The 24,821-nt window shown below is 46.5% G+C and overlaps 1 protein-coding gene across 10 annotated transcripts in view; it reads right to left on the bottom strand.

Moving 5' to 3' along the window:
* Positions 1 to 24,821, bottom strand: part of WDFY3 (WD repeat and FYVE domain containing 3) — a 1,391,721-nt gene that overhangs the window by 334,126 nt on the left and 1,032,774 nt on the right. For all 10 annotated transcript variants that reach the window (XM_085636566.1, XM_085636564.1, XM_085636563.1 and 7 more), the window contains one exon: positions 7,184 to 7,332. In XM_085636566.1, coding sequence (XP_085492692.1) covers positions 7,184 to 7,332 — 149 coding nt within the window. The remainder of the gene's footprint in view (positions 1 to 7,183; positions 7,333 to 24,821) is intronic.

Genomic DNA, 24,821 nt, shown 5'->3' with positions numbered 1-24,821 from the left:
ACTTGGGGACCTGGGGGACACTGAAGCGGGCCCAGTCGCACAGAGTGGCCTCTTTGGCGAACCCTTTATCAAGGAGCTAGGGAGGTTTGTTAACCCCTTTACCTCCTGGATAGAGCGCAGACTTCCATCAGGAAGGTGTTTCGCCCTCTGGTTTTCCGTGGGGCCGGGCGAGGTAGGGGCCGCTCGTCCGGCCGTCCAAATCAGCACAGAGGGCAAGGCTCCAATCAAGGACAATATCAGGATCAAGCCCGCTTTGGAAACTTTTACTTCACCCGTGGACGCCGAGGCAAGAACAGAGGTGGCAGAGGAGGAGGCGGCTCCAATTCTTCCGGTGAGTGTTCTCCCTTCTTCCCTTCTAAAAGCGGGGGGCCGTCTAGCGCATTTTTTCCCAATGTGAACTTCCATCACGGTGGATGCTTGGGTTCTGCAGACAGTAAGGGGCTTTCACATAGAGTTTCAGGGGACTCCTTTGCAGCTCGTTCCTCCCCGCCCACTCTGTTTTTCCGAGGCAGACGCCGTTCTGGTCGACCAGGAGGTCCGTTCCCTTCTAGACAAAGGGGCGATAGTAGAAACCCTGCCGCACCCCAGAGGTTTCCTCAGCAACCTCTTCCTCGTAGACAAAGTGGATGGGAGCCAGCGTCCAGTCATAAATTTACGCGAATTCAATGAGTGGCTAGTTTACCGCCACTTCAAGATGGAGGGGATCCATCTTCTTCGCAATATTCTCCGTCCGGGCGACTGGATGGCGCGCCTTGACCTCAAGGACGCTTACTTAGCGATCCCCATCAATCCCGCTCACCGCCGGTTCCTGTAGTTTCCTTGGCGCAACAAGACTTACAAGTTCTCCACCCTTCCTTTCGGCCTGTCCTCCGCCCCCTGGTGTTTCACCAAGGTTTTGCGGTCGGCGATAGAATGCCTCGGGCATCGGGCATGAGACACATTGTCTATTTGGACGACATTCGGCTAATGGCGCAGGATCCTCGAACCCTTTCTCGTCACCTGCAAACCGCGGTGGATCTTCTTCAGAACCTAGGGTTCGTGATAAACGAAACCAAGTCCACTCTGGTTCCGTCCCAAAGGGTAGTTTTTCTTGGTTTCTTAATAGATTCAGTGGAGTCTACTCTCAGCCTTCTTGCTCGTAAGATGACAAGAATTTGCCACGAGATTCGGAGGACTTTATGCCTGACTCAGATTTCCCTCAGACAATTAGTGCGGGTGGTGGGCCTTCTCTCGGCCTCCATTCAAGCTATCTTCCCAGGTCCGCTCCACTACAGAGCACTTCAACGACTCAAAGCGGCGCACCGCCGCAAGGGCCGTTACTCCCACAAAGTGGGTCTGAAACCGAAAGCCAGGGCAGAGCTTCTGTGGTGGCTCTCCAACATGGAAGCCTGGAATGGTCGGGCCATTTTCGGGTCCGCGCTAGACATCATTATCGAGTCCGACGCGAGCAGATCCGGCTGGGGTGCGAAGTGTGGCGACTTCACCACGGGGGCTGTGTGTTCTCCGTCGGAGCAACAATTACACATCAACTGACTGGAACTTTTGGCAGGATCGTTCGCGATCAAATGCTGGACCAAGGACTCGATTCACTCATGCGTCCTTCTCAAGATGGACAATATCTCGGCTGTCTGATATATCAATCATCTGGGAGGCACTCGCTCGAGAGCTCTGTCGGACCTGGCTGCGACCTTTTGGCAGTACTGTCTGGATCGTCAGATCTCCCTCACGGTGGAGAACCTGCCCGGGCAGGACAACCAAGTGGCAGACTTTCACTTGCGCCACTTCCACGATCTGAGTCTCTGGAAACTACACCCGGGAGTATTTGCGGTTCTCCAGAGTCTTTGGGGTCCCTTCTCGGTGGACCTCTTTGCCTCTCGCCGGGATCACCAGCTTCCCCGGTTCTACAGTTGGAGGCCAGATCCTCTGGCGGAGCAGAAGGATGCGTTTCTCCAGGATTGGTGGTCCGAAATGGGCTATGCCTTTTCCCCGTTTGCGATGATAACTCGGGTCTCCGCCCAGGTTCGACGCCAAGAATCGAGCATTGTGCTCATTTCGCCGATCTGGAGGTCTCAAGTGTGGTTTCCGGTTCTACTGGAACTTTCCTGGGATTCTCCAATCCTACTCCCCCTCTTTCCAGCTCTTCTTCTCAATCCGGACGGGTGTCCTCACCCGTTGATAGAGCAGGGCTCCCTGGCTCTCATGGCATGGCGGATTACAGGGGACGATGGGCGGTCCCAGGCCTGGTTCACCTGGAGAAGGTGGCGTCGTTGGTGTCTGCAACAGAGTATCAATCCCGTGGCAGCTGATGTGACCGCCATCTTGAATTTTCTGGCCTCCCTAGCAGAGGACGGTCTCGCTTACTGAACCATCAATACCTTCAGATCCGCAATTTCTGCTGGTCATGCCTTAGTTGATGGTTCACCTGTTTGAGAACATCCTTTAGTTTGTCGTCTACTTCGGGGTATACGTCTCTCGCTTTCCCCGGAACCTCGTTACTCTCAGTTGTGGTATGTCAACAGGGTGTTGAACCTATTCCAATCCTGCCAACCGAATAGATTCCTCTCCAGGAAGGAACTGTCAGCGAAGCTAGCCATGCTACTGTGTCTGATCTCCTGCAGACGGGTTTCGGACGTCAGGGCTCTGGACGTGTCCGGTAGAATGTTCTCCCCCTCCGGTGCAACGATCACCATTCGTAGACGCACTAAGTGCGGTACGACTTCGGTCTCCTACCCCGCTTTTCCGGACTCCCCGAAGTTATGTGTTGTTGCGTGTCTCAAAGCTTACTAAGAGGTGACAGAGGAATTCAGGCCTCCTGGGCAACGCCAGTTGCTCATAGCGCTCAAAAAGCCCCACAAGGCAGTGTCTTCCCCCACGATTGCCTGTTGGGTGCAATGGATAATGCAAGAAGCAGGCATCGATGTACGAGTGTTTGGTGCTCATTCTACAAGAGGAGCTATGGCCTCTAAAGCTTTTACCCTGGGAGCTCGTCTGGAAGACATTCTGAATGCTGCGGATTGGTCTTCAGACTCTACCTTTAAACGGTTTTACTTCAAACCGGTGGTTGACATGGCTCATTTGGTTGTGAGCAAGCTTTAAACGAGCATAATCCTCGCCTCCGGTCCTGACATAGAATGAAATATTTCCTAGCTAACGTAACGGAAAGTTTCAATTCTATTAAGGACTCGGAGGCGAGGATTGTCCCACCCAGGGTACAACTTCGTTGACTACTTTCACTCCCTCGTATTGGAGTAAGTACGCTGTTTTAGTACTGTTGTTTTGATATGATTTCGCTGTATTATAATTACATACATGCTTCAAAGTTTTCTCTCCTCAGGGCTAAACCTTAGCCATTACTGTCGCTCACGCTTTCTTTTAATTTCCAGGGAAAACAAGACTCCTGAATCGGATTTACTGGCTGTCCGAGCGACGAAAGAGGAAGCATGGTCAGGGACAGAGCACTATCAGCTACCTGGGGACTCCTGATTGGTGCACTGGATGAGACATTCTATCTGTGTACACTCTATTGTTTTGATGTTATTCCCTATGGTTCATGGGAATAGTAGTTTTTGACTTTAAAGTGGCTGCTATTCAATAAAGTGAAGAAAGAATAGCATAATCCTCGCCTCCGAGTCCTTAATAGAATTCGTTAGCTAGGAAATTTTTCATTCCTTCACATTTACAGAATGTTTTATATTTTACAGTTTTACACTTTGCTTCTTTATTTATATACATTTTATTATTCTGCCAACATGGTTTCATTTTAACAGTTGCCGCCCCGAGTAGGCTTTGCATACCCTAGGGGTCACTGAACCACAGGTTAAGAACTGCTTGTCTAGATCATAAAGACCAGGAGGCTAAGTTTGATACTGCAAGTGTGCCTTGAGTCAAATGGGGATGGAGAATAGACTGTCCTCTTTATGTTTATGCAGCACTTTAGATATCAGAGATAAAATTCACCGGGGAGAACTTACAATAACTTTCAAATATTTGGACCTGCCAGAGGGACTGAACTGGATCTAAATGATCTTGGAAGATTTGCAAAGGCTATAATCTATCGGCTAAATGTAGTTAGATCTTTTGAAACAGATAGCTAACAAGCATTTGCAATGCAATAGGTCTCGCATTCACGCGAGTATGAGCTATTGACATTGTAAATGACAATGCCTTTTATTTATGTTTTGGGTTTAAAAACATAAATAAAAGGCATTGCCATTTCAATACTAATAGCTTAAACTCTCGCAAATGCGAGACCTATTGCATTGCAAATGCTTGTTTATAAACTGTAAACCAGCCCCGCTGCTGGCTGGATATTCTCAAGGGCTGGGCCACGACCCCTCACTCATGCACACAAAAGGAAAGTAAACAGCAAAATAACCGTCCAGGCAATGTGCAAGATTTGTGAACAACCGATCTTAAAGATTGGGACAAAATATCATGACACGAGACTCCCTCGATGCTACTGGTTCAGCGTCATATACATATATGGATTGGGAGGATACGAGCATATTAATCCCTACAGACTCCCACTCTCAGTAGCAGCTTACTTTCCAAGCATAAAAATCATACATTTGCTGTATGGGAGGGTATTAGAGCAGCGCAACACGCATAAACAATGCAAGAGCCCCCCGCCATCTACCGGGGAGGCTTCGGTTTTATTGTGAGCCCCGGACAGCCCCTCTGTTTTCTTTGTGAAGCCGCTCATGCGTGCACGGAAATAGGATGGGCTGAAGGCGAGTTTAGAGCTCCCTACAGAGAAGTGGTGTGATCTGCAGTTCGAAGATCCGTTTCATCAACAACATATTTTTGCTGCTGAAAGTCTGCAGATTAAGCTGCAGATGAGTAATTATTTGGTAAATGAACACTTTTGTGGGAAACGGTGTGGCAGCGAAATCCCAGATTTCTAGTGGCCCTTCCTTTGTTAAACATAGAAGGTGCCCGAGGTGTTGTGCCCTCCACTATGAATGCCCCGACATTTAAAAGTGCTGAGAGTGCGTCAAACAAGAACCCCCTCCGAAGTGTATTATGGCTGTGCTGTTCTGCGCGCTGTCAATGAGAGGGCGTGCAGTGGAATCCTGGCTTTAGTTAAGGCTTTTGGATAATATTTATACACAAAAGAAATCACACAAATCCGACTCATGCGAGTTAGTTGGATTCAAATCTTCACTCCTGTCCGTTAAATGTGTGCCCTGTGTGTGTTGTTTGTGTACTGTGCACATGTTGAATGTGTCAGTTGTGTTGTCTTTGAGTCAGTGGTGTAACGCAAAATGATGCCACCGCAGAATGTGATGGTGAGCCAGAGACTCCCATAGCTCACGGAAATAGATTGGTCTTGGTCTGAAAGGCCCCCCGGGAAGCTTTTGCCCCCTCCGAACTTCTGAAGCCTCCTCACCCCTGCTCTGTATGGGGTGCGTGTTTTGTCTGCATGTTGTGCCGGTGCCCTTGTGCGCGTGTATTTGTTGACCCTGTATGTAATGTGTGAGCCCCTGTGCCCATGTCTTTTATGTGTGCACAAGCGATGCTCCCTCTGAGACCACCTCATGGGAGGTTGTGTTCCCTATGTTGCTCTTGCCAGACACATGCGCCTAGCAAGGGCTCCAGGTCATGGTGCAAGGAAAGGCAGTGGGCTCTGTTATCTCTAGTTGGTTGGGGGGGTACACGCTGGTGCCACTAAACCTACTGCACCTAAGTCACACAGGAACGCGGGTGCCACAGGGCAGTGTCTGACACGCGAGGGCACCCACCACTGAGGCCAAACTCCGAGCTCAATAGCGATATCGCATTTGTGTGACCACATTGTACTCGCTCCATTTAATTTGTGAACAATAGTTTTAGAAACGCCGTTTAGAGGGAGAATTAAACAAGCAGGGGAGAATTAAACAAGCAGGAAGTGGGATAAGGGAGGTGTTGCAAATGGCGTGTACATTTCGCGGGCGCTTTGATGTTCGCAGTGGCCGCGCGGCTCACTGAGAACATCAAAGCGCCCGCGAAATGTGCACGCAGGCTGCCAAATGGTGCGCCCGCCCGGCGCACACGAACTGTGTGAAAGTGATCGCGATCGCGATCACATCAAAGCGGCCGTGCGGCCCGCAAAAGTGAAAGCAAACAAGTGCTTTCAGGCCTCCAAATGGTGCGCGCGCCCGGCCGGCGCACATGCACTGTATTTGGAGGCCTGAAAGCACTCGTTTGCACTTCCAGATCCCCCATTTACAAAAGCTCTCGCGAGAGCAGCGCTAAAGCGCTGTCTCAGGCGAGACCTAAAAAGGGTACGAAATCACCAGAACATTAGGCAATGGACAACTTAACGTACTACAATTTCCAGACAAGCCAGCCTTTTTTCTGACAAAACTAAGTGGTTATCAAAAAAGGAATACAAAATCTAAGCTAAACATTGATAAAATAAATATGTTTGAGGAAAAGCGAAACGAAAAATGCTTGGCCTAATGGTCACAATTTAGAGACTGGCACCAGCATGGCCCAAACACCTTATATTCAGTTAAAGAATGTACTAAACTTCATGTTTGCAGATGCACCAAAATGGAAAAACAAAATGTATAATACATGTTTAAATCATGACTTGCCTTGCAGAGTTGGATTTATGTCTAAGTGAATTAATATTATAAATCACTGTAAAATCGGTATAAACTGAAAAGAGAAATGATCATGCTGTAGTAAAGCACATGTTCCTAAATGGGAACACCACACCAAATACAAAGATGGCGCTGTGTGAGACATTTTGTAGGGGAGTGACCGAGTTACTTTTCTGTAACATCGGTTCATTAGCATGAAAGACAACTCCAGATCCATATGTTCGTAGATATGGATACTCCATCTGCAAAGAAGTATTTTGTGGTTAAAATGTGCACGTAAGGCAGTCCAAAATGAGAAGGGAACGAGACCCAGTAGTAGAAGCTAATACATTTATAGTTCAAACCAACTACAATTGACAGACTTACTGCTCACTAAACACACAATACAATTTCAAACAGCAGAGGTAAAGTGTAAAACACTATTAGTGACAGCAAAAAATTACTTGTATAGCAGTGGCTTTATCGGGGTCTAAAAGTGTAAGTGGTGCATGCCACTTCTGCCTGCTTTTTAAAGGAAGATTTTGTCAAAGAAGAATGGCACTTAACTAAATGCATCTGAAAAGAGAGAAAACCTAATAGTGAAAATAGTTACTCACTTTGGAGACAGTGTCTCGATGTCACGGATCTCCCGGCTGGCTGTCATAGTGAAGCCATCAATCACATAGAAATGCTCTTTGCCAAAGAGTAGTAGTCCTTCACTGGTGTCAAGCCCTTGAACTCTAGCGCAGCGGTACATATGCTGAATCTGTAAGGGGCACCAGCAGAGACAATTTAGGTTAGTTAGAAATTAAAGGATGCAATTTAGATCTAGGAGTTGTTTGTTCTCCAGTAGAAGACTCGAAAACAATAAACCACTTGAGAATATAACACATTTGCTATTTGGAACCTCACTTATTTTTTACATAAAATACTCATTTACATGCGCAAACAAGGTTCAAAAACTCCTTTCAGTTGGGGTTTTTAAACCAAAGCGCAGAAAATTCATGATACCAGGATAAAGTCAGTTGTACACTACTCATTTGGTGAATAAAGAGCGTCTGTGTACTCACACATGGAAACAAGCATTGGCAAAACCAAGTGGTCTTGCCTATGCTTTACGCCATGTTGTACACCAGTGTGGCTGCTGTTCAGCATGGCTAAAAGTGGGTGGGGTAGGGTAGACTGGGGTGAGGTAGATGGCACTGAGGTAGATTGAGGTACAGTTGGTGAGGTGGGGTGGGGGAGATTGGGGTGGGAGAGATTGGGGTGGGCAGGCAGGCTGACTGGGTTGGCTACATTGGGGCAGGGTGGGGTGGGAATATTAGAGTGGGGTAGATTGGGGGTAGACAGGAGTGGGCTAGGTTGCAGTGGATTGGAGTGGGGTAGATTGCGGTAGGTGTGGTGAGGTAGATTGGGGTGGGGTATATTGGGTGAGCTAGATTGGGGTGAGGTAGATTTGGTTGGGTGGGGTTGATTGGTAAACTAGAGTGGGTAGGCTGCGTTAGATTTGGGTGGGGTAGATAGGAATGTGGTAGATTGGGTGCGGTAGCTGGGGGAAGATGGGAGGAGGCTAAACGAAGGTAGGGAAAATGGAGGTGGGTTAGAGGGCAATGGTCTGGATTGGGACACATTTGGAAAGATTAGGGTAGATTGGGTTGGGGCAGACTGGGGTAGATTGGTTGGGGTCCATTGGAGAGGGGTAAACTGTGGTAGGGTTGTTTGAGGTAGATTGAATATGGATAGATTGGAGAAGGGTAGATGTGGGTGCACTGGAATAGGGTAGTTTGGAGTGAGGTAGAGATGGGTAGTTTAGAGTGGGGTGGTGAGGTGTAGACTGAAGTAAGGTAGACTGTGGTGGACTGGAGTGGGGTAGATGGGGTAGACTGGGGTGGAGTGGGGTAGGTTTCGGTGGAGTAGAATGGAGTGAGGATATATTTTGAGGTAGATTGGAGTGGGTAGATTATAGTGGCGTAGATTTTAGTAGGGTAGATTTTAGTGGGGTAGATTGGAGTGGAATAGATTGGAGTGGGGTAGATTGGAGTGGAATAGATTGGAGTGGAATAGATTGGAGTGGAATAGACTGGAGTGGAATAGACTGGAGTGGAATAGACTGGAGTGGGGTGGATTGAGTGTTGTAGACTGGGGCAGATTGAAATGGGTGGAGTAGAAGTAGATTGGAGTGGCGTGGAAAGTGACAGATGAAGAAGGAGAGCAGTAGCAAGTGGAGGAAAAGGGAGAAGCAGTGCCATTAAGGAGGAGAAGTAGTGTGATGAAGGGCGAGGGGCAGTGGTGCCACAAGGAAATGGGAGCAATATTATGATAAAGTGCACATTACTGTCTATTATCAATACTTGAGTAGGCAATTTATTTTGAAAAGTGAAAACAAATATATCCCGACCCAGGACACATTTATCCCATTGCAGGTACATGTAGAAAACCCCAAATATTCAGTTTCAAATGCTTGGGAGCCATTTTAAATGTAGGTATTTTATTATTAAAATGTGTGTTGCTCCTGGCAAACAACTGTAATTTCGACAAAATTCAGTTTCACTGCATATCAGTTTCATTTCTTACTTGTCCGTAACTGCAGTGTTGAGAAAGTCGGTCCAGGGTTTATTTGCATGCCCATAATGCCATGGGCTCTAATTGACAAATCAAGCTGCTTCCTGCTTTTTAGGTCTCGCCTGACCCAGCGCATGCGCTGGTCTGGTGAGACTTTTAGTGAGGGCTCAAAAAATGCTACCAGGTCGGCCTACAGGTTGCGTGCATGTGCGCGGGCGCGCGCTTACGTGCAGAGATGCCATATGGCTTTCCTCTTCATGCTCATTAAGCGCACACACACAGAAACAGAGTACTCTCAGCCCGCCTCTTGCGCGTGCAGCATTAGTATACAGGATCTTCCGGTGCTGATGTGTACTCAGAAGCTGCTTATAGCAGCTAATAAATGTCGCATACCAATGAGGGCCCGTGCTTGTGCGTGGGGGCGAGAGAGGCACTCGAGCTCTGGTTAGCACACCCTAAGCCACTTTGGGGACAAGCCCTACCGTATGCAGTCTGCTTCTCTCCCTTCTCCCGTTTGCCCCCCTTTCCTCTCTCCACACTAATGAGGCTCTTAAGGTTATTTCTGCCGCTAATCTCTCCGCGAGTCACATGATCTGTCAATTACAGATTTGCATGTGCCGCTAACCTTTTCAATATTCCGCCCTTGGATTGCCCATCTCGTTGACTTGAAAGGTCATTGAAGACAGCATTCTGGGGGTAAACACTTAATCTGGGGTGAGATAGAGTGATCACGGGCAGTAAAGGACTACTCTACATGCAGTGTGCTAATGTGCAGACCGATCGGCTAGTCCGGAACGCTTGCCTTTCTGGGGTTATGTTATGGACATGTCTACTATACCAGACTTGTTACAGTTCTTTCACAGTCTCATCATTTCAGCACTGAAGCATTTTTCAATATTATATACACCGAACGAAGTCATAGTTGTTGCTTATTTATCTTATGCAACTAACAACCGTTGGCAAAGCCAACAGTCCTGGCTTGTTGAAGGTGTTGTGCTTTTTGTTGTATTATATATATGGATGCAATGACAGAAACAGCAAATACCAGACGGGCGGCACACTATGATGAGCACAGACTTTTAGGTTAGGTGTTTTTAAGCCACGCCCTTAAATTCATCAGCCACGCCCTAGAGACCCACAGTTGTTACATACCACTTAAAGCCCTGCTGTAACTTATAATTAACCGATGACATCAGTCCGATGTGGGCTGCTCAATAGTTTTGAGTCTAGTCTCTCAGACAAGTATCTCACCCATGTTTAAGTTAACCTCATTTAAGGCATTCACCCTTAAACCAAATAATCAAAAACAGTTAGTTGTTTATAATGGCAAGAAATTGATTCATGCATATCAAGACATTTTATATTGCAGAATACCAGAAAACGATGCTATGTTTAGGATATAGAGTCCCAAGCTACACTGATATTAAATAATATTATATTAATCAAATTATACAGCAGAACACAAAATAGCTCACTTTTAGAGGACTCCTATCTCTATAGTCATACTCGAAGTATAAATTAGCAAGAGTTTAAATGTTTTGACCTCTAATCTCAGTTTGTCATTCTTTATCAGGACTTTTAAAACAAAAATAATGTCACTGATGTCACTGTCTAGCAGAAATTCAACAATTTAGTTGGATATGTAAGAGGTACATCTTTTTGTTTTGTTTTCGAAGTATTTCATGATTTAATATAAACTACAAGTCAAATTGTACTGGCTTTTGGCTGGTAGGAGAGTAAAGTCCAAAAGAGTAAAGGGCCACAAGTTACTGAAAAGTTTATTTCAACGGCTGTATTCAACAAGCATTGGCATAGCCAATAGGTCTCGCTTTTGTGACCTTATAAGTATTTAGTTTTGCAGCACAACATCCTTTGTGCAACAACATCAGCTGTTGCATGGCTAAACCTTGTACCTTATAAGTGTTTAGCCATGCAACAGTTGATGTTGTTGCACCAACGATATTGTGCTGCATAACTAAATACTTATAAGTTCCCAAAAGCGAGACCTATTGGCAATGCCAATGCTTATTAATTGTCTTTTAGCCACACCAGCAATATGTTTAAAAGTTGCCAGAAGACTGCACAGAGTGCATGGACAGTGGGCCTTAGTTTTCAAATCACTCATTTAAAAAATAATCTGATTAGGGCTTTATATACTGTTCTGTACGATTTTGCTGTAGCTCATGTCCTGCCTGCAAAACATTGCAACTACGCCTGCTTCCAAGTGCAAAGGGGAAGCAACAACAGCTATTGAGATGGAGGGTGTGGGGGTTGGGGGAAGCAACATGGGAAACCACGTTTTAAAGACATTTGCTATTGCAGTGGCGGCTGGTATGGAATGGTGGTGAGACGGCAGGGGATGGTGGGGGTATAAAAAAAATAAATTAAAAAAAACGTACCCGCTGGTCGCCGTAGCCAGACGTCGCCTCTCCTCCGATGGAGGAACAAGGAAGCATCCAGGCTCCCAGACTCCCCTGACCAATCACGACGCTGCTTTACAGCAGTGTTGCGATTGGTATGAACGCCTTGTTCGGCACTCAGAGGGGGACTGGGAGGCTGTGCATGTTCTCCACCCAGGCTGTGCCTTACAGCCGGTGGAGAACATGCTAAGTGTACATAGCGGTTTGGCCGCCCAAACCGTCATGCACACTTAAGGTGCAGCAACTACTCCTCCCTCATCGTCAGACGAGCCCAGTCCCACCCTGCCCAAACCTAACCTGGTTGCAACTGCAATACTAAAAATAAAATGATAATAACATTCCGTTACTGCAATGAAAGATATGACACTGACGTTGCAGCTAACAAATGGTAAGCCTGAGGGCCGGCTGCAGACCACTAACTGTAAACAGCATACCTTGAAGAGACAGTGCATGCGCTGTGTAGCAGAAACCTAAAAAGTGCCCCTTGGCACCTGCTGTTTGGGTTAAGAGAAGCAAACTCCAAGAAAGGCGGCTTGCATAAGATTCTGAGGCAAAGTAGTCAATGGGTCTGACCCTGGTCTGATCTTCGCCGCAATACTAATGCATAAAGTTAGCAAAATGGACGTGCTCTTTAACTACAAGGTTTCCTTCGCTACTCACATTTATGTAACCATCAATAGAGTTTCTCACCATCTACAACTCCTAACTGGAATGCTTTTTCTGCTTCATAACCCGTTATAAGTCCTACAGTACTCTGTATTGGACTAAAACTGAGATTACAAAAATCAGGCATCACAAAGCTCCAAAGAGCTGAGATTCTTGCGACCCAGAACACCTTTCATCTAAAGTGGCATGACTACCCCTGCCTAAAACGCTCTACACTGGCATCGAACAGGTAAGTGTGTTCAATTAAAAAATGGCGTCTAGTTCACAAGGTGTTCCATGGGCGCTCGTCTGTTTATTTAACTAAAATGATCAGGTCGTACATTTCAGCCAAGACTCTCAGACCAACTACACAGAACCCTATAGCTACCTGACCACGAAGAGAGATGCTTTGGTGATCAGTCCCTGCACATTCTTTGGAAGGCACTCCAGGAAAAACTCTGTCTTACAATTTTGCAGGGTAACTAAAGACACAGCTCTTTCACTATGACCTGCAGGTCATTTACATCTCTCATTTATATATTCAATGCCTAAATTAATCTGTTACCCATTAGCAAGAAATTAGGCACACATTTAAACGAGGAGGATTACTGCCTTACTCTCACCTCCTCATGTAAAGCTCACAAGGTTCATGCTCCAGTCAGGTGTGTAAAGCCCATCCTTGGATAAAAGACATATGAAAGATGCCCTGAAAACCCTAGAATGAAGTTTCATAGGCAGCGTCCCACCAATATCCAAAAGCCTAACACTACTAACACATTCAAATGAAAATGAGGTTTCACGGCTGCTATCAACTGCTTGTTGTTGTTGGCACCATCTGATGTGAAATCGACATACAACAGACAGTGAAATTGACATACAACAGATAGTGACTTCATTACTGACTGATGAGCTATTTAATAATACTAGTTATAGCCCTGGTTAAGAGTTACAGGCCCACACAATTTAGGGGTGACAAGGAAGGATAATGCCCATAGTATTTACTGGGTTCACTGTTTATAATACTATTAGCAACTGAGTAAGCCGGCACTATCAAGTTTCTGTCCGCCCAATTACTTGCCTATCTGAATCTTACTCTCTTCGTGAGTAAATGAAGTGTGTTCAGAATGAATCCAAATGAGTTCTATAACACAATTTAAGTAATGCACTAGGAATCAGACTGGCAGAGCAGAGAATTAAGGGGAAAATTAATATGTCAAAATTAGATGCAGAAAATGTAGGAAAGTAGGATCTGCTTCTTATGGTTACCCCCACTTTTTGCTTGATGTAACACTGTTTTGACTAGTCTGACTGGGATCCTGTTAATCAGGACCCCAGTATATCTGCTTTGTCCTTGAAACATTATGCCATGTACTTTGGTACACTCCAGATTGGATACTGGGGTACCCTTATAAGTCCCTAGTATATGGTACACATGTACCCAGGGCATAGGTACCCCAGAGGCTTCCCTGGGCTGAAGCATGTATTATGCCACCCATGAGAGGCCATGCAAAATGGAACTACAGGCCTGCCATTGCAGCCTGTGTAAGCTGGTGCTTGCACCACTTACTCTAGATATAGGTTTACTATATCTATAGGTCACTACACTTAAAACTTATAAGTCACCCCTATAGCAGGCCTTAAAAATCCTGAATTTATACTTAACAAGGGGAAACCCGTAAGGTAGGAAGGACCTAGGGTACTTACTAATTTGAAAAACAATAGGTCCTTCAAAACCAATTCAACAAAAGAGAAATATAGACCAGAATCGGCTCTATATTATTATACAATGCCCAGCCGGACATTGAAGTTTAATGATCCAAAGAAAGGATAATATAAGCATACGTGTGAATATCGAGTGGAGCACAGTCCTGCGTCCTTCAACACGTAACACAATTACATACAGTGACACAAAAAAACGACATTTATCAGGCTGAAAAGAGAAGCTTATTGCCGATAGCAATTACAAAGGCAAGCTTTCAGGGCGGTACAATGACATGCACAATTTTTAACATATGTGTTTAACATGCATGTTTGTACATAGGGTCGACGACGTTTCGATCTATCTAAGCAATACATAGATCATCATCAGGACTAGAGCTAACCAAGCCTGAGAATACAATTCCTCGGTAGTAGGCGCACAGAATCGTCGCTAACAATTGAGAGGGACCCAGATGGGGTTGTGGTAAGGAGGGCAACCGGCCAGGGACCGGATAATCATTGGCGGGCAACCGCTGGAACACTTGTTCGTAACGGCGTGCAGGGCGGTATGGATATCCAAGATACGCCAGAAATATAGTGGCTGCACGATCGCAGGGTGCGATTGCAGCTCCGTTCAACCCCCTTCCTGCACGCCGTTACGAACAAGTGTTCCAGCGGTTGCCCGCCAATGATTATCCGGTCCCTGGCCGGTTGCCCTCCTTACCACAACCCCATCTGGGTCCCTCTCAATTGTTAGCGACGATTCTGTGCGCCTACTACCGAGGAATTGTATTCTCAGGCTTCGTTATCTCTAGTCCTGATGATGATCTATGTATTGCTTAGATAGATCGAAACGTCGTCGACCCTATGTACAAACATGCATGTTAAACACATATGTTAAAAATTGTGCATGTCATTGTACCGCCCTGAAAGCTTGCCTTTGTAATTGCTATCGGCAATAAGCTTCTCTTTTCAGCCTGATAAATGTCGTTTTTTTGTGTCACTGTATGTAATTGTGTTAAGTGTTGAAGGACGCAGGACTGTGATCCACTCGATATTCACACGTATGCTTATATTATCCTTTCTTTGGATCATTAAACTTCAATGTCCGGCTGGGCATTGTATATTAATAATCCTGAAGGCAGGGTGCTGGGTTTTACATGAGAAGGGGGCCCCTGCAAGAGCAGAGCCCCTCTGCAGCCTTCGGAGACCATTCTCCTGGGTTGTCTGTGACTCAACCAGACGTACCCTTCTGAAGCGAGTTTCGTGGGGTCACTGGTCTTTCCAGTGCCAGCCTTCTCGACCCGGTCAGCACAAAATGTATGCTGCCGACCTGAGACACATTGCCCTCCTGCTGCTGAGCCTAGCAGACATGGCTTGGCAGTTCGGGCTGGACTGTTCCCATGAGGCACAGGGTCAAGACTGATTTGCATATGGCCATGTCTAAACTGGGGTGGTGTAGTGAGCAAAAGAACGATGGATTTAACCCAGATCTCTTGACTGGGGGAGAATGTCTGCATTGTCAGCATTCCGTCCATCATTTGTTTGTTGTAACGCTTTTCGCCCTAAGTGGGATGGGTATTCCCAGACGTGGGACCCGTGCTCACTACGCCACTGGAGTCAAGCTATCCTGGCTGATGACGGCTGATAGCCAGAAACCGGTCCTAGGATGCTTGATCCCGGTCCAGGGAAGACATGGCTTGGCAGTTCGGGCTGGACTGTTCCCATGAGGCACAGGGTCAAGACTGATTTGCATATGGCCATGTCTAAACTGGGGTGGTGTAGTGGGCAAAAGAATGATGGATTTAACCCAGATCTCTTGACTGGGGGAGAATGTCTGCATTGTCAGCATTCCGTCCATCATTTGTTTGTTGTAACGCTTTTCGCCCTAAGTGGGATGGGTATTCCCAGACGTGGGACCCGTGCTCACTACGCCACTGGAGTCAAGCTATCCTGGCTGATGACGGCTGATAGCCAGAAACCGGTCCTAGGATGCTTGATTCCGGTCCAGGGAAGACATGGCTTGGCAGTTCGGGCTGGACTGTTCCCATGAGGCACAGGGTCAAGACTGATTTGCATATGGCCATGTCTAAACTGGGGTGGTGTAGTGGGCAAAAGAACGATGGATTTAACCCAGATCTCTTGACTGGGGGAGAATGTCTGCATTGTCAGCATTCCGTCCATCATTTGTTTGTTGTAACGCTTTTCGCCCTAAGTGGGATGGGTATTCCCAGACGTGGGACCCGTGCTCACTACGCCACTGGAGTCAAGCTATCCTGGCTGATGACGGCTGATAGCCAGAAACCGGTCCTAGGATGCTTGATTCCGGTCCAGGGAAGACATGGCTTGGCAGTTCGGGCTGGACTGTTCCCATGAGGCACAGGGTCAAGACTGATTTGCATATGGCCATGTCTAAACTGGGGTGGTGTAGTGGGCAAAAGAACGATGGATTTAACCCAGATCTCTTGACTGGGGGAGAATGTCTGCATTGTCAGCATTCCGTCCATCATTTGTTTGTTGTAACGCTTTTCGCCATAAGTGGGATGGGTATTCCCAGACGTGGGACCCGTGCTCACTACGCCACTGGAGTCAAGCCATCCTGGCTGATGACGGCTGATAGCCAGAAACCGGTCCTAGGATGCTTGATTCCGGTCCAGGGAAGACATGGCTTGGCAGTTCGGGCTGGACTGATCCCATGAGGCACAGGGTCAAGACTGATTTACATATGGCCATGTCTAAACTGGGGTGGTGTAGTGGGCAAAAGAACGATGGATTTAACCCAGATCTCTTGACTGGGGGAGAATGTCTGCATTGTCAGCATTCCGTCCATCATTTGTTTGTTGTAACGCTTTTCGCCCTAAGTGGGATGGGTATTCCCAGACGTGGGACCCGTGCTCACTACGCCACTGGAGTCAAGCTATCCTGGCTGATGACGGCTGATAGCCAGAAACCGGTCCTAGGATGCTTGATTCCGGTCCAGGGAAGACATGGCTTGGCAGTTCGGGCTGGACTGTTCCCATGAGGCACAGGGTCAAGACTGATTTGCATATGGCCATGTCTAAACTGGGGTGGTGTAGTGGGCAAAAGAACGATGGATTTAACCCAGATCTCTTGACTGGGGGAGAATGTCTGCATTGTCAGCATTCCGTCCATCATTTGTTTGTTGTAACGCTTTTCGCCCTAAGTGGGATGGGTATTCCCAGACGTGGGACCCGTGCTCACTACGCCACTGGAGTCAAGCTATCCTGGCTGATGACGGCTGATAGCCAGAAACCGGTCCTAGGATGCTTGATTCCGGTCCAGGGAAGACATGGCTTGGCAGTTCGGGCTGGACTGTTCCCATGAGGCACAGGGTCAAGACTGATTTGCATATGGCCATGTCTAAACTGGGGTGGTGTAGTGGGCAAAAGAACGATGGATTTAACCCAGATCTCTTGACTGGGGGAGAATGTCTGCATTGTCAGCATTCCGTCCATCATTTGTTTGTTGTAGAGCCTAGCTCGAGCAGAGGAAGGCGGCACAATAGGCATCCTGTCACAGGGAGATGTAACCACCTCCCAAACAGAATTTAGTGTATTGGAGCTGTGTGGGTGCACATCCAAAGTGCCTGAAAATCTACACCTGGGGCACATTTGGTGTCCCTGTGCATGGTCGAGCTCAAACTAGTTCTGGGAGCTGTTGGCTCCTGCTCTGGCGTGAAACTGGACAAAGAACATGGGAGTAACATCCCCTCTGTCCTGACCCTCCCCTAGGAGGGTCCCCTGAATCTGTCCAACCCTCTCCCGTGGGTACATAAGGGCTTACCTGACTGTAAGACTCTATATTTTATGTGGACAAGATTCTGCAACAAGAAACCACTGACATTCGACCGTCAGAACACTCTGGACTTCGCTGGACTTCAACTGGGCCCGACTTCGTCTCCCTCTCCGTCCAAAGCATTGTCTGTGTCCTTGCTCCATACAGGCTCTGTGCAGGACCTGTGGTGCACTAAGGACAACTGAAGAATCTCCCTTGTGGTGAAGCAGTCACTCCCCTGCATTCGCAGGCACCGTAACGCAACTGACCGGTCTGCTGATCCTGCGGACTCCAAAGTCTCCAGCAAAACAGGAGGTGGGTTCCGAAGTTCCTTGAGGTCGATCTGCCCGCTTACCGAGTTTGAGGCCAGTATCCCTCGTGGGGACCGCATAACCCAAACCCATGTGTACCGCGTACTTTTGCAACTGCATATGCGTGTTGCCGATTCCCGAGTTTGTGCACTGGACTCCGTATAGTCCTGACCCTGAGCAGTATTTCCACTAAAGAACTCCGGCCTCCTCGCACCGAGTGCTCCGTGGGTTGGTACTTTGTGATCTTGCTCGACGTCCCATTGCGACTCCTGGTCATTCGACCTGTGGGTCCTCTTAAGGGTCATCTTGATTTCTATTGGGCTTTCTTGGTTGCTCCAGATGAGCCTTGACTTCCCATTGCTTGGTGAGTCCTCTGGACCTTGCTGGTCCACACCGTAAGCTGCTTGACCTTCCTGTATGGTTGCTGTTGCCAAGGCTTGTTGGTGCTCCAGCCGGACAGTGACCCCTCAGCACTCAACAACCTTCGTGGGACAGCTCGCATCCCGTTCCTGGTCGTCCTTGACATTTCCTGGACCTCGAGGCTGCAGACTCAAGCATCCCTTCTTAGCACCTAAAGCACCCGACAGCGGTGAGCATTCGTCTACCGAGACCCTGGTCACCCCAAAGTGACCCAGACTCTGTCCCCTCTGCTTTCAGGTTCCTTCCATCACGAATCCACCCTTTAATTCCTATGGAGACTTTATTCCTCCCCGGCAGCAGCTCTTCTTCGCAGCCCTCCATTGAGAACAATGGCGGATTCCGAAACCACTCCAGGCCTATGCACCCGGCTCCTCTGGGATAGGTAACTCCGGTACTACGGTATCCACGGGTGGGGTGGCTCTCCAACCTCCTAAGTTCCAAAGGGTTTCCTCGAAGACCACAGAGAAGGGTCCTTAAACTTTAAATTGTAACCGCGACTTCCCCATAGAATTGTACGGAGCCTGCGGTCGTGTGAACACACTGCACCTGTTCTCCGTGGGGTCCCTTTCTGCTCACCTTGGGTGGTTTCTTGGGTTTCTACGTGATCTAGACACTGTCTCGACTCCAGTCGTGATTCTTATACCACTATTTTAGTATATGGTTTGGTCTCCCCCTGGAGCCCACTGTTTATTGTGCTACTTACGACTGTTTCTTTGCTAAAGGATTGTGTGCTTTGTGTTGTATCCTCGTGTAGAGGATACTAGAGAGTGTTATATAAATAAATACATATTTTTATAACTACTGTGTGGTTCTCCTTTCATTTACTTAATACTAAAGGAGATATTCTGGTCAAACAAGCTGCTTTACATTCCTTCAAGATAAGCCTGAAGGCTACTCTCCACAGCTACACTAGCATAGCTTTCTAAAGGTTATCTTTGACCTCATACATCATAAGGGTCGTTTGGACTGGTGCAAGGTGTCTACTTTAATTAGTGGACAGCATATACCAGGCCAACATCTCACATACAATCCCTTATCAAACTGCAGATTCCACCTTGTGAACGTCCCCAGGTTTCAGACTGGGTACAGAGTTTTTCTCAGCATTTATTCAGCGTGCTGGTATGTGCTGCTATAAGTTTCTGCATTAGCTTCATCACGCCACAGAAGTGGCGGTGGAGCCACATATATGTTGCACCCTTGCATGCGGACGTTAGTTTCTTTCTGAACTTGATCTCTGCAGTTAGATGCGGATCTTATTAACTGATCAGATATGACAGTGTGCAGATCTTGAATCTGGAATCTTTTTATGGATGGCGAAAAGAGTATTTTCCTCAGAATGGAAAGAAAAGAAGGTGGTGAGAAACCACAGTTTGGTAGAGTATCAATCAGAAGAAAAAGTTACTTATCTACAGTAATAATCTTTCCGTTGGATACACGAGCTACCTGCAGATTCCTCACAAGCAGAATTATCCCTGACGTCACTGGATCTAGAAGCTTCAAAACTCTTGCATTGCCGGTAGGGAGCACTGGCTTCGTGTCAACGCCGAAGTTGGCATCAGATGACATCACAGAAGCCATATAGTGCTCACCCTGGCACAAAGACGTCAGTTTCTATCCATTTTTTCCAAACCTTCGAGGTAGCAGATAGACTTGCACCGACATTAAGTAGAGCACTACCAAATGTAATTGTGGCATCTTATGAACTTTCCATATAACACAGCCATCAAATGGGGAAGCACGCACGTCAGTGAGAAATCTACAGATAAGAGTATCCACCAGTAATATCGATAACGCAGGTAAAGAACTTTTTCTTCTGAAGGATACTTCTACTTGCAGATTATTTACCCGTAGAATAGATTCCTAAGTAGTACCCTTCCCCAGAGAAAGGTTGATTGGTGGTTAAATGAGGAAATCGTGCAACACCGATTTGGCAAAAGTGGCTATTCCCGTGCACTTGTGAATTCAGGCAGTAATGCTTGGTGAAAGTGTGCAGGGATGCCAACACAGCTGATTTGTGGATCTCAGCAATCGGTACTCCTCTCATAAGGTCAGAAGGAGTTGATTTCCCTTATTCCTTCTGGAGGTTCCTTTTTGGACAAAACATAGCAGGTCTTAATACAGAGGAAGACCTACCAGAAGAGTCTGTGACTGAACTTTACTTCCTTTCTTGGCATCATAGTACCCGATAAAGAGCCGTTCGTCCAGTCGTATGTCCCTGGTGTGATCGATGAAGTAACTGAACACCTGCAGAGGATCCAACCTACTCAACCACTCCTCCCACTTGATGGGATGTGGCGGGGGTTAGAAAGTCGGAAGAGTAATTGACTGACTCAAGTGGAAGAGTTTTACCAACTTAGTCAGGGAAAGAGAAGGTCAATGAGGGATGAGAACTAAAGGCCTCTGATTCAGTAACCCATCTCGCAAAGGTGATTGCCACCAAAAATACCGTCTTGAGAGTTAATATTCTTAACTGGCAACTATGAGGGGGATCAAGTGGAGTCCCAAACAGACAAGTTAAAACAAGGTTAAGGGCCCATTGGGGAACAACAAAGAGAGTAAGCGGATACAGATTGTTCAACCCTTCTATTAAACACATTACAGTAGGAGACTTGAACAGGGACGGCTGGTTTGGGAGACAGGAAATAACAATAATGCAGCCAAATACACCTTGGCAGTGCCAACTGCACACTTCCTAAGCCACTAGGGACAGTCCCAACTGTAGAACATGGGATAACCTAGCCTGCAAGTGATTAACACTGCTGTCTGCGCAACGAAGGTGCTCCATCTCCCAGAGTAAGCCGAATCAGTGGAGGGGCAATGAGATGATAAGATCATGTCTCCCACTTCTGGTGGCAGCTGAAAGGGGTTCAGATGTCTCCACTCCATCTAGGTATGAAGGTGGAGGCCTCCGATCTTGGGGTGCAGCACCATTCCCCCAGAATGGGAGAAACTGTCCTGTCTGAACAGCAGCTTGAGGGAGATGCACTGAAGGTCTGCACAGCACACCCTCCTTTGGGAAACACAGGGCAAAAAGAATGACTTCTGCCTGGTTGTGGCAGATCGTCCACAGCACCTACTGAAACGGGAGTATGGGGTGAAACACGTAATACAGCTGAAAGTTCCACATGAACTGGAACTTGTCCCCCCCAGACTCCATTCAACAGATTCTGAAGGGCACAGAAAAGCTTACACTGGGCATTTTTGGAGGAGGAAACCAATAGCACCTGGGGAGAACCTCACAGTGCAAAGACTAGACTATCTCTGGCAGAAGACGCCACTCATTATTGTCAAGTTAACGCCTGTTCAAGGTGTCAGCCCTGACATTTGGAGACCCTGCCAGGCGACTGGCTGTTACCCATATTACTCAACGCTTCCAGGCAAAGGAGGTGGGACTCTACTCTCCTTGCTTGTTCACATACCACATTGTGTTCCCCATCAAACCCTGGACAGACTGATCTTAAATGAAGGGTAGGAAGACCATGGTCACCAGTCGAATTGTCCACATGTCCTGCAGGTTAGTGTGAAACCCTACGTCTTGTTGGGATCGGAAGACACTGATCTCCAGATGGGCCCCGACTAGAAGGGGTGGAGGCTTCTGTCACCACTGTAATCATGGTCAGAGGCGGCTAAAGGCCATCCCACAGTGCGGGTTTGCCACGTTCCTCACCACACCTCACCTGCTCCAGTGCTTGGGGAGATTACAACAGAGTCTGACACGTCTCCTCTAAACTGAAGCCACTGCCAGCAAAGGAACCACTGCAGGGCTCTCATATGCCAATGTGCATGTGTGACCAGGAGAATGCAGGAAGCTAGCAATCCTAGCAGATGTAGGACCTTCAGCACTGGAACTCTTGTGCCTTGCTGGAAGAATGGGATCATTTCCTGGATGTTGGCAATTGACTGAGGTGGAGGAAAGGTATGGAGTACGGTGGTGTTCGGAACTAACCCTTTGAACTGTAGACGGTGTGAGGGCCTCAGGGGATATTTAAGCTTGTTGATTGAAATGTCCTGTTCGTACAGCAAGAAACTGTTGACAGTAGGTAACATAACAGTCTATGGTGAAATGGCTTGGATCAGCCAGTCCTCTAGGTACGGGAATATTGGGATGGCCAACTTTCTTTTTATGATGTGTCGTTATAATGGATCCTGCGAAGTATGAGGCAGAGGTTGCACGCCAACTTCAGAATGCAGACCATAATAAGGCTAACAAAGAGAACCCCAGTAAAATGCTTGGAAACAAGATAAGCAAATTGATCACTGAAGGCAATGAAGACGGATGGCTGTCCAAGAAAGAAGCAAAATACCTATTCAATAAGGACCCAATTATACTTTTGATTTAAATCCTACCAAAAGTATATAAGGACTAACAGAATCCCCTGGATGACCTATTATCTCAGATGTGAATTCCATGTTAAAGCGCCTTGCTTAATACACAGATATATTTTTAAAACCTCTCATCTTGGACATTCCCAATTATCTCAGAGACACCATGCATGCAATAAACATCCTAGAAGACATGGTATTTGATTAATCCACTGACAAGTTTGTCACTCTGGACATTGTCAGTTTGTATACAAACATCCCACAAGAGAGTGGACTGGCAGCCATGGATTTGTTTCTCAATAAAGGAGATCAACCCTGCGAGGTCCTCACAGAATTCCTTCTCAAATTCCAGCATACCAAACCAAAAGACTACAACTGGTGCAAAATTAGGCTGCCAGACTAATTTACAACTAGCCTAACCATGTCACCCCGTTGATGAAAAGAATACACTGGCTCCCGGTAGTTGAACGCAGCGCATTTAAGCTGAGATGCATCACCTTCAAAGCACTTCATGGCAAATGCCCGGTGTTTGTATCTTTTCGGGTACAGCGATACCTCCCTTCTCTGGATCTCAGGTCTTTCCATCTTAATTTTCTTGCTATTACACCTTTTAAATGCAAGAAACTGGGGGGACTAAGATTCGCGGTCCTGGCCCCTCAATTTTGGAGCACTCTCCCTCTGGATATCAGATCGTTGACATCTTATCCTCAATTCAGGAAACTTCTAAATATCTGGTTGTTCCGCCAGGTGTACGAATGAATCACTTAGTGGTAGTGTTCCTTGGACTCCAGCGCCATGAAACCATATGGTGTACGTGCTTTTTAGATGTAATTTTAACATAACATAACAGAGCTGTGCCTGAAATAAAAAAAAAATCTCATTCAACAAACAATTATTTTTACTATAAAGGGAACAGCGATGGGATGTCCCTTTGCACCAGAGACAACTGTTATGTTTATGGTACTATGAGGAAAAATGGTTCTATAACAACAATCCCTTCAGAGAGTAAATCCATATATGGAAAAGGTACATTTAATAATGTAATTATGTTTTGGAGAGGAACGGATGACAAGATCAAGGACTTTGCATACTGGATTCATGGCAGATGCCCAGACATTTAATTCCCTATGTCTGAAAACAAAAAAAGAGCTGAAACAAATGAGATCTGCACAACATTATACACCAAAAAGACTAACAGAAATACATTCCTACATTATTCAAATTTTCACCAAAGGAATCTGTGAGACAACTTGCCATACAGCCAGTCCTTAAAGATACAGAGGAATTGTTCCAAGAGAGGATTACTTTTCAAATAGAAGAGACCTCATGAATACACTTCAACAACAAAATTACCCAAAGAAGTTACTTAAAATTACAATGAAGCGTGTGTTGTATACACCTTGAGAAACCCTGTTGGAACCAAGACACCGAAATACAAACAACCTTATGGCCTCTGTGACCACCTTTTCTGGAGTAACCAAAGAAGTAAACAATTCTATCTGACCGAACTGGAAAATAGTAAATGGTCTGGAACAGTTCAAAGAGGTACCCTTGTTTGCTCTAAAAAGGAACAAGAATCTTCAGGACACTTTGGTCAGAGCCAACACAATGCGCAAAATTGAGACTCCATCACTGAGCATGATGCTCGGCTTGCCTCCCATAAAAGGTCATCCCAAATGTGGAAACTGCACATCATGAGGGAGCACGATAGAAGGGGAAGAATTCTTAAATCGAGGCATAAAAATCAAGCATTCCGAATTCACCAATTGCAATACGACAACCCAATGTTACTCAGGCTAGAGGCCAAAATGATTTTTTGCCTCTGCACAACTGCAGAAGGCCTGAACAAACTATTAGAGATAGGACACTGTCTCCTGTAATTAGATGGGCATAGGCGGTGACATGATATAGGTACCGAGCTCAAAGGACTATCATTATACAATCATTTTTTCTGTCTCCCTGAAAGGATACTAGATGTCTAGCTGTGAAAAATCTATATTTATTGCTGCATATGCAAAACGTAACTATGATGGGTTCTATATTGTATGTAGCACTGATATTGTCTGCATATTATATAAACT

Source organism: Triturus cristatus, chromosome 2_1 (genome assembly GCF_964204655.1).
Source record: "Triturus cristatus chromosome 2_1, aTriCri1.1, whole genome shotgun sequence".
Classification (NCBI taxonomy): Eukaryota; Metazoa; Chordata; class Amphibia; order Caudata; family Salamandridae; genus Triturus; species Triturus cristatus.
Note: the sequence above shows the minus strand (reverse complement) of the source record. Positions and strands in the feature narration are given on the sequence as shown.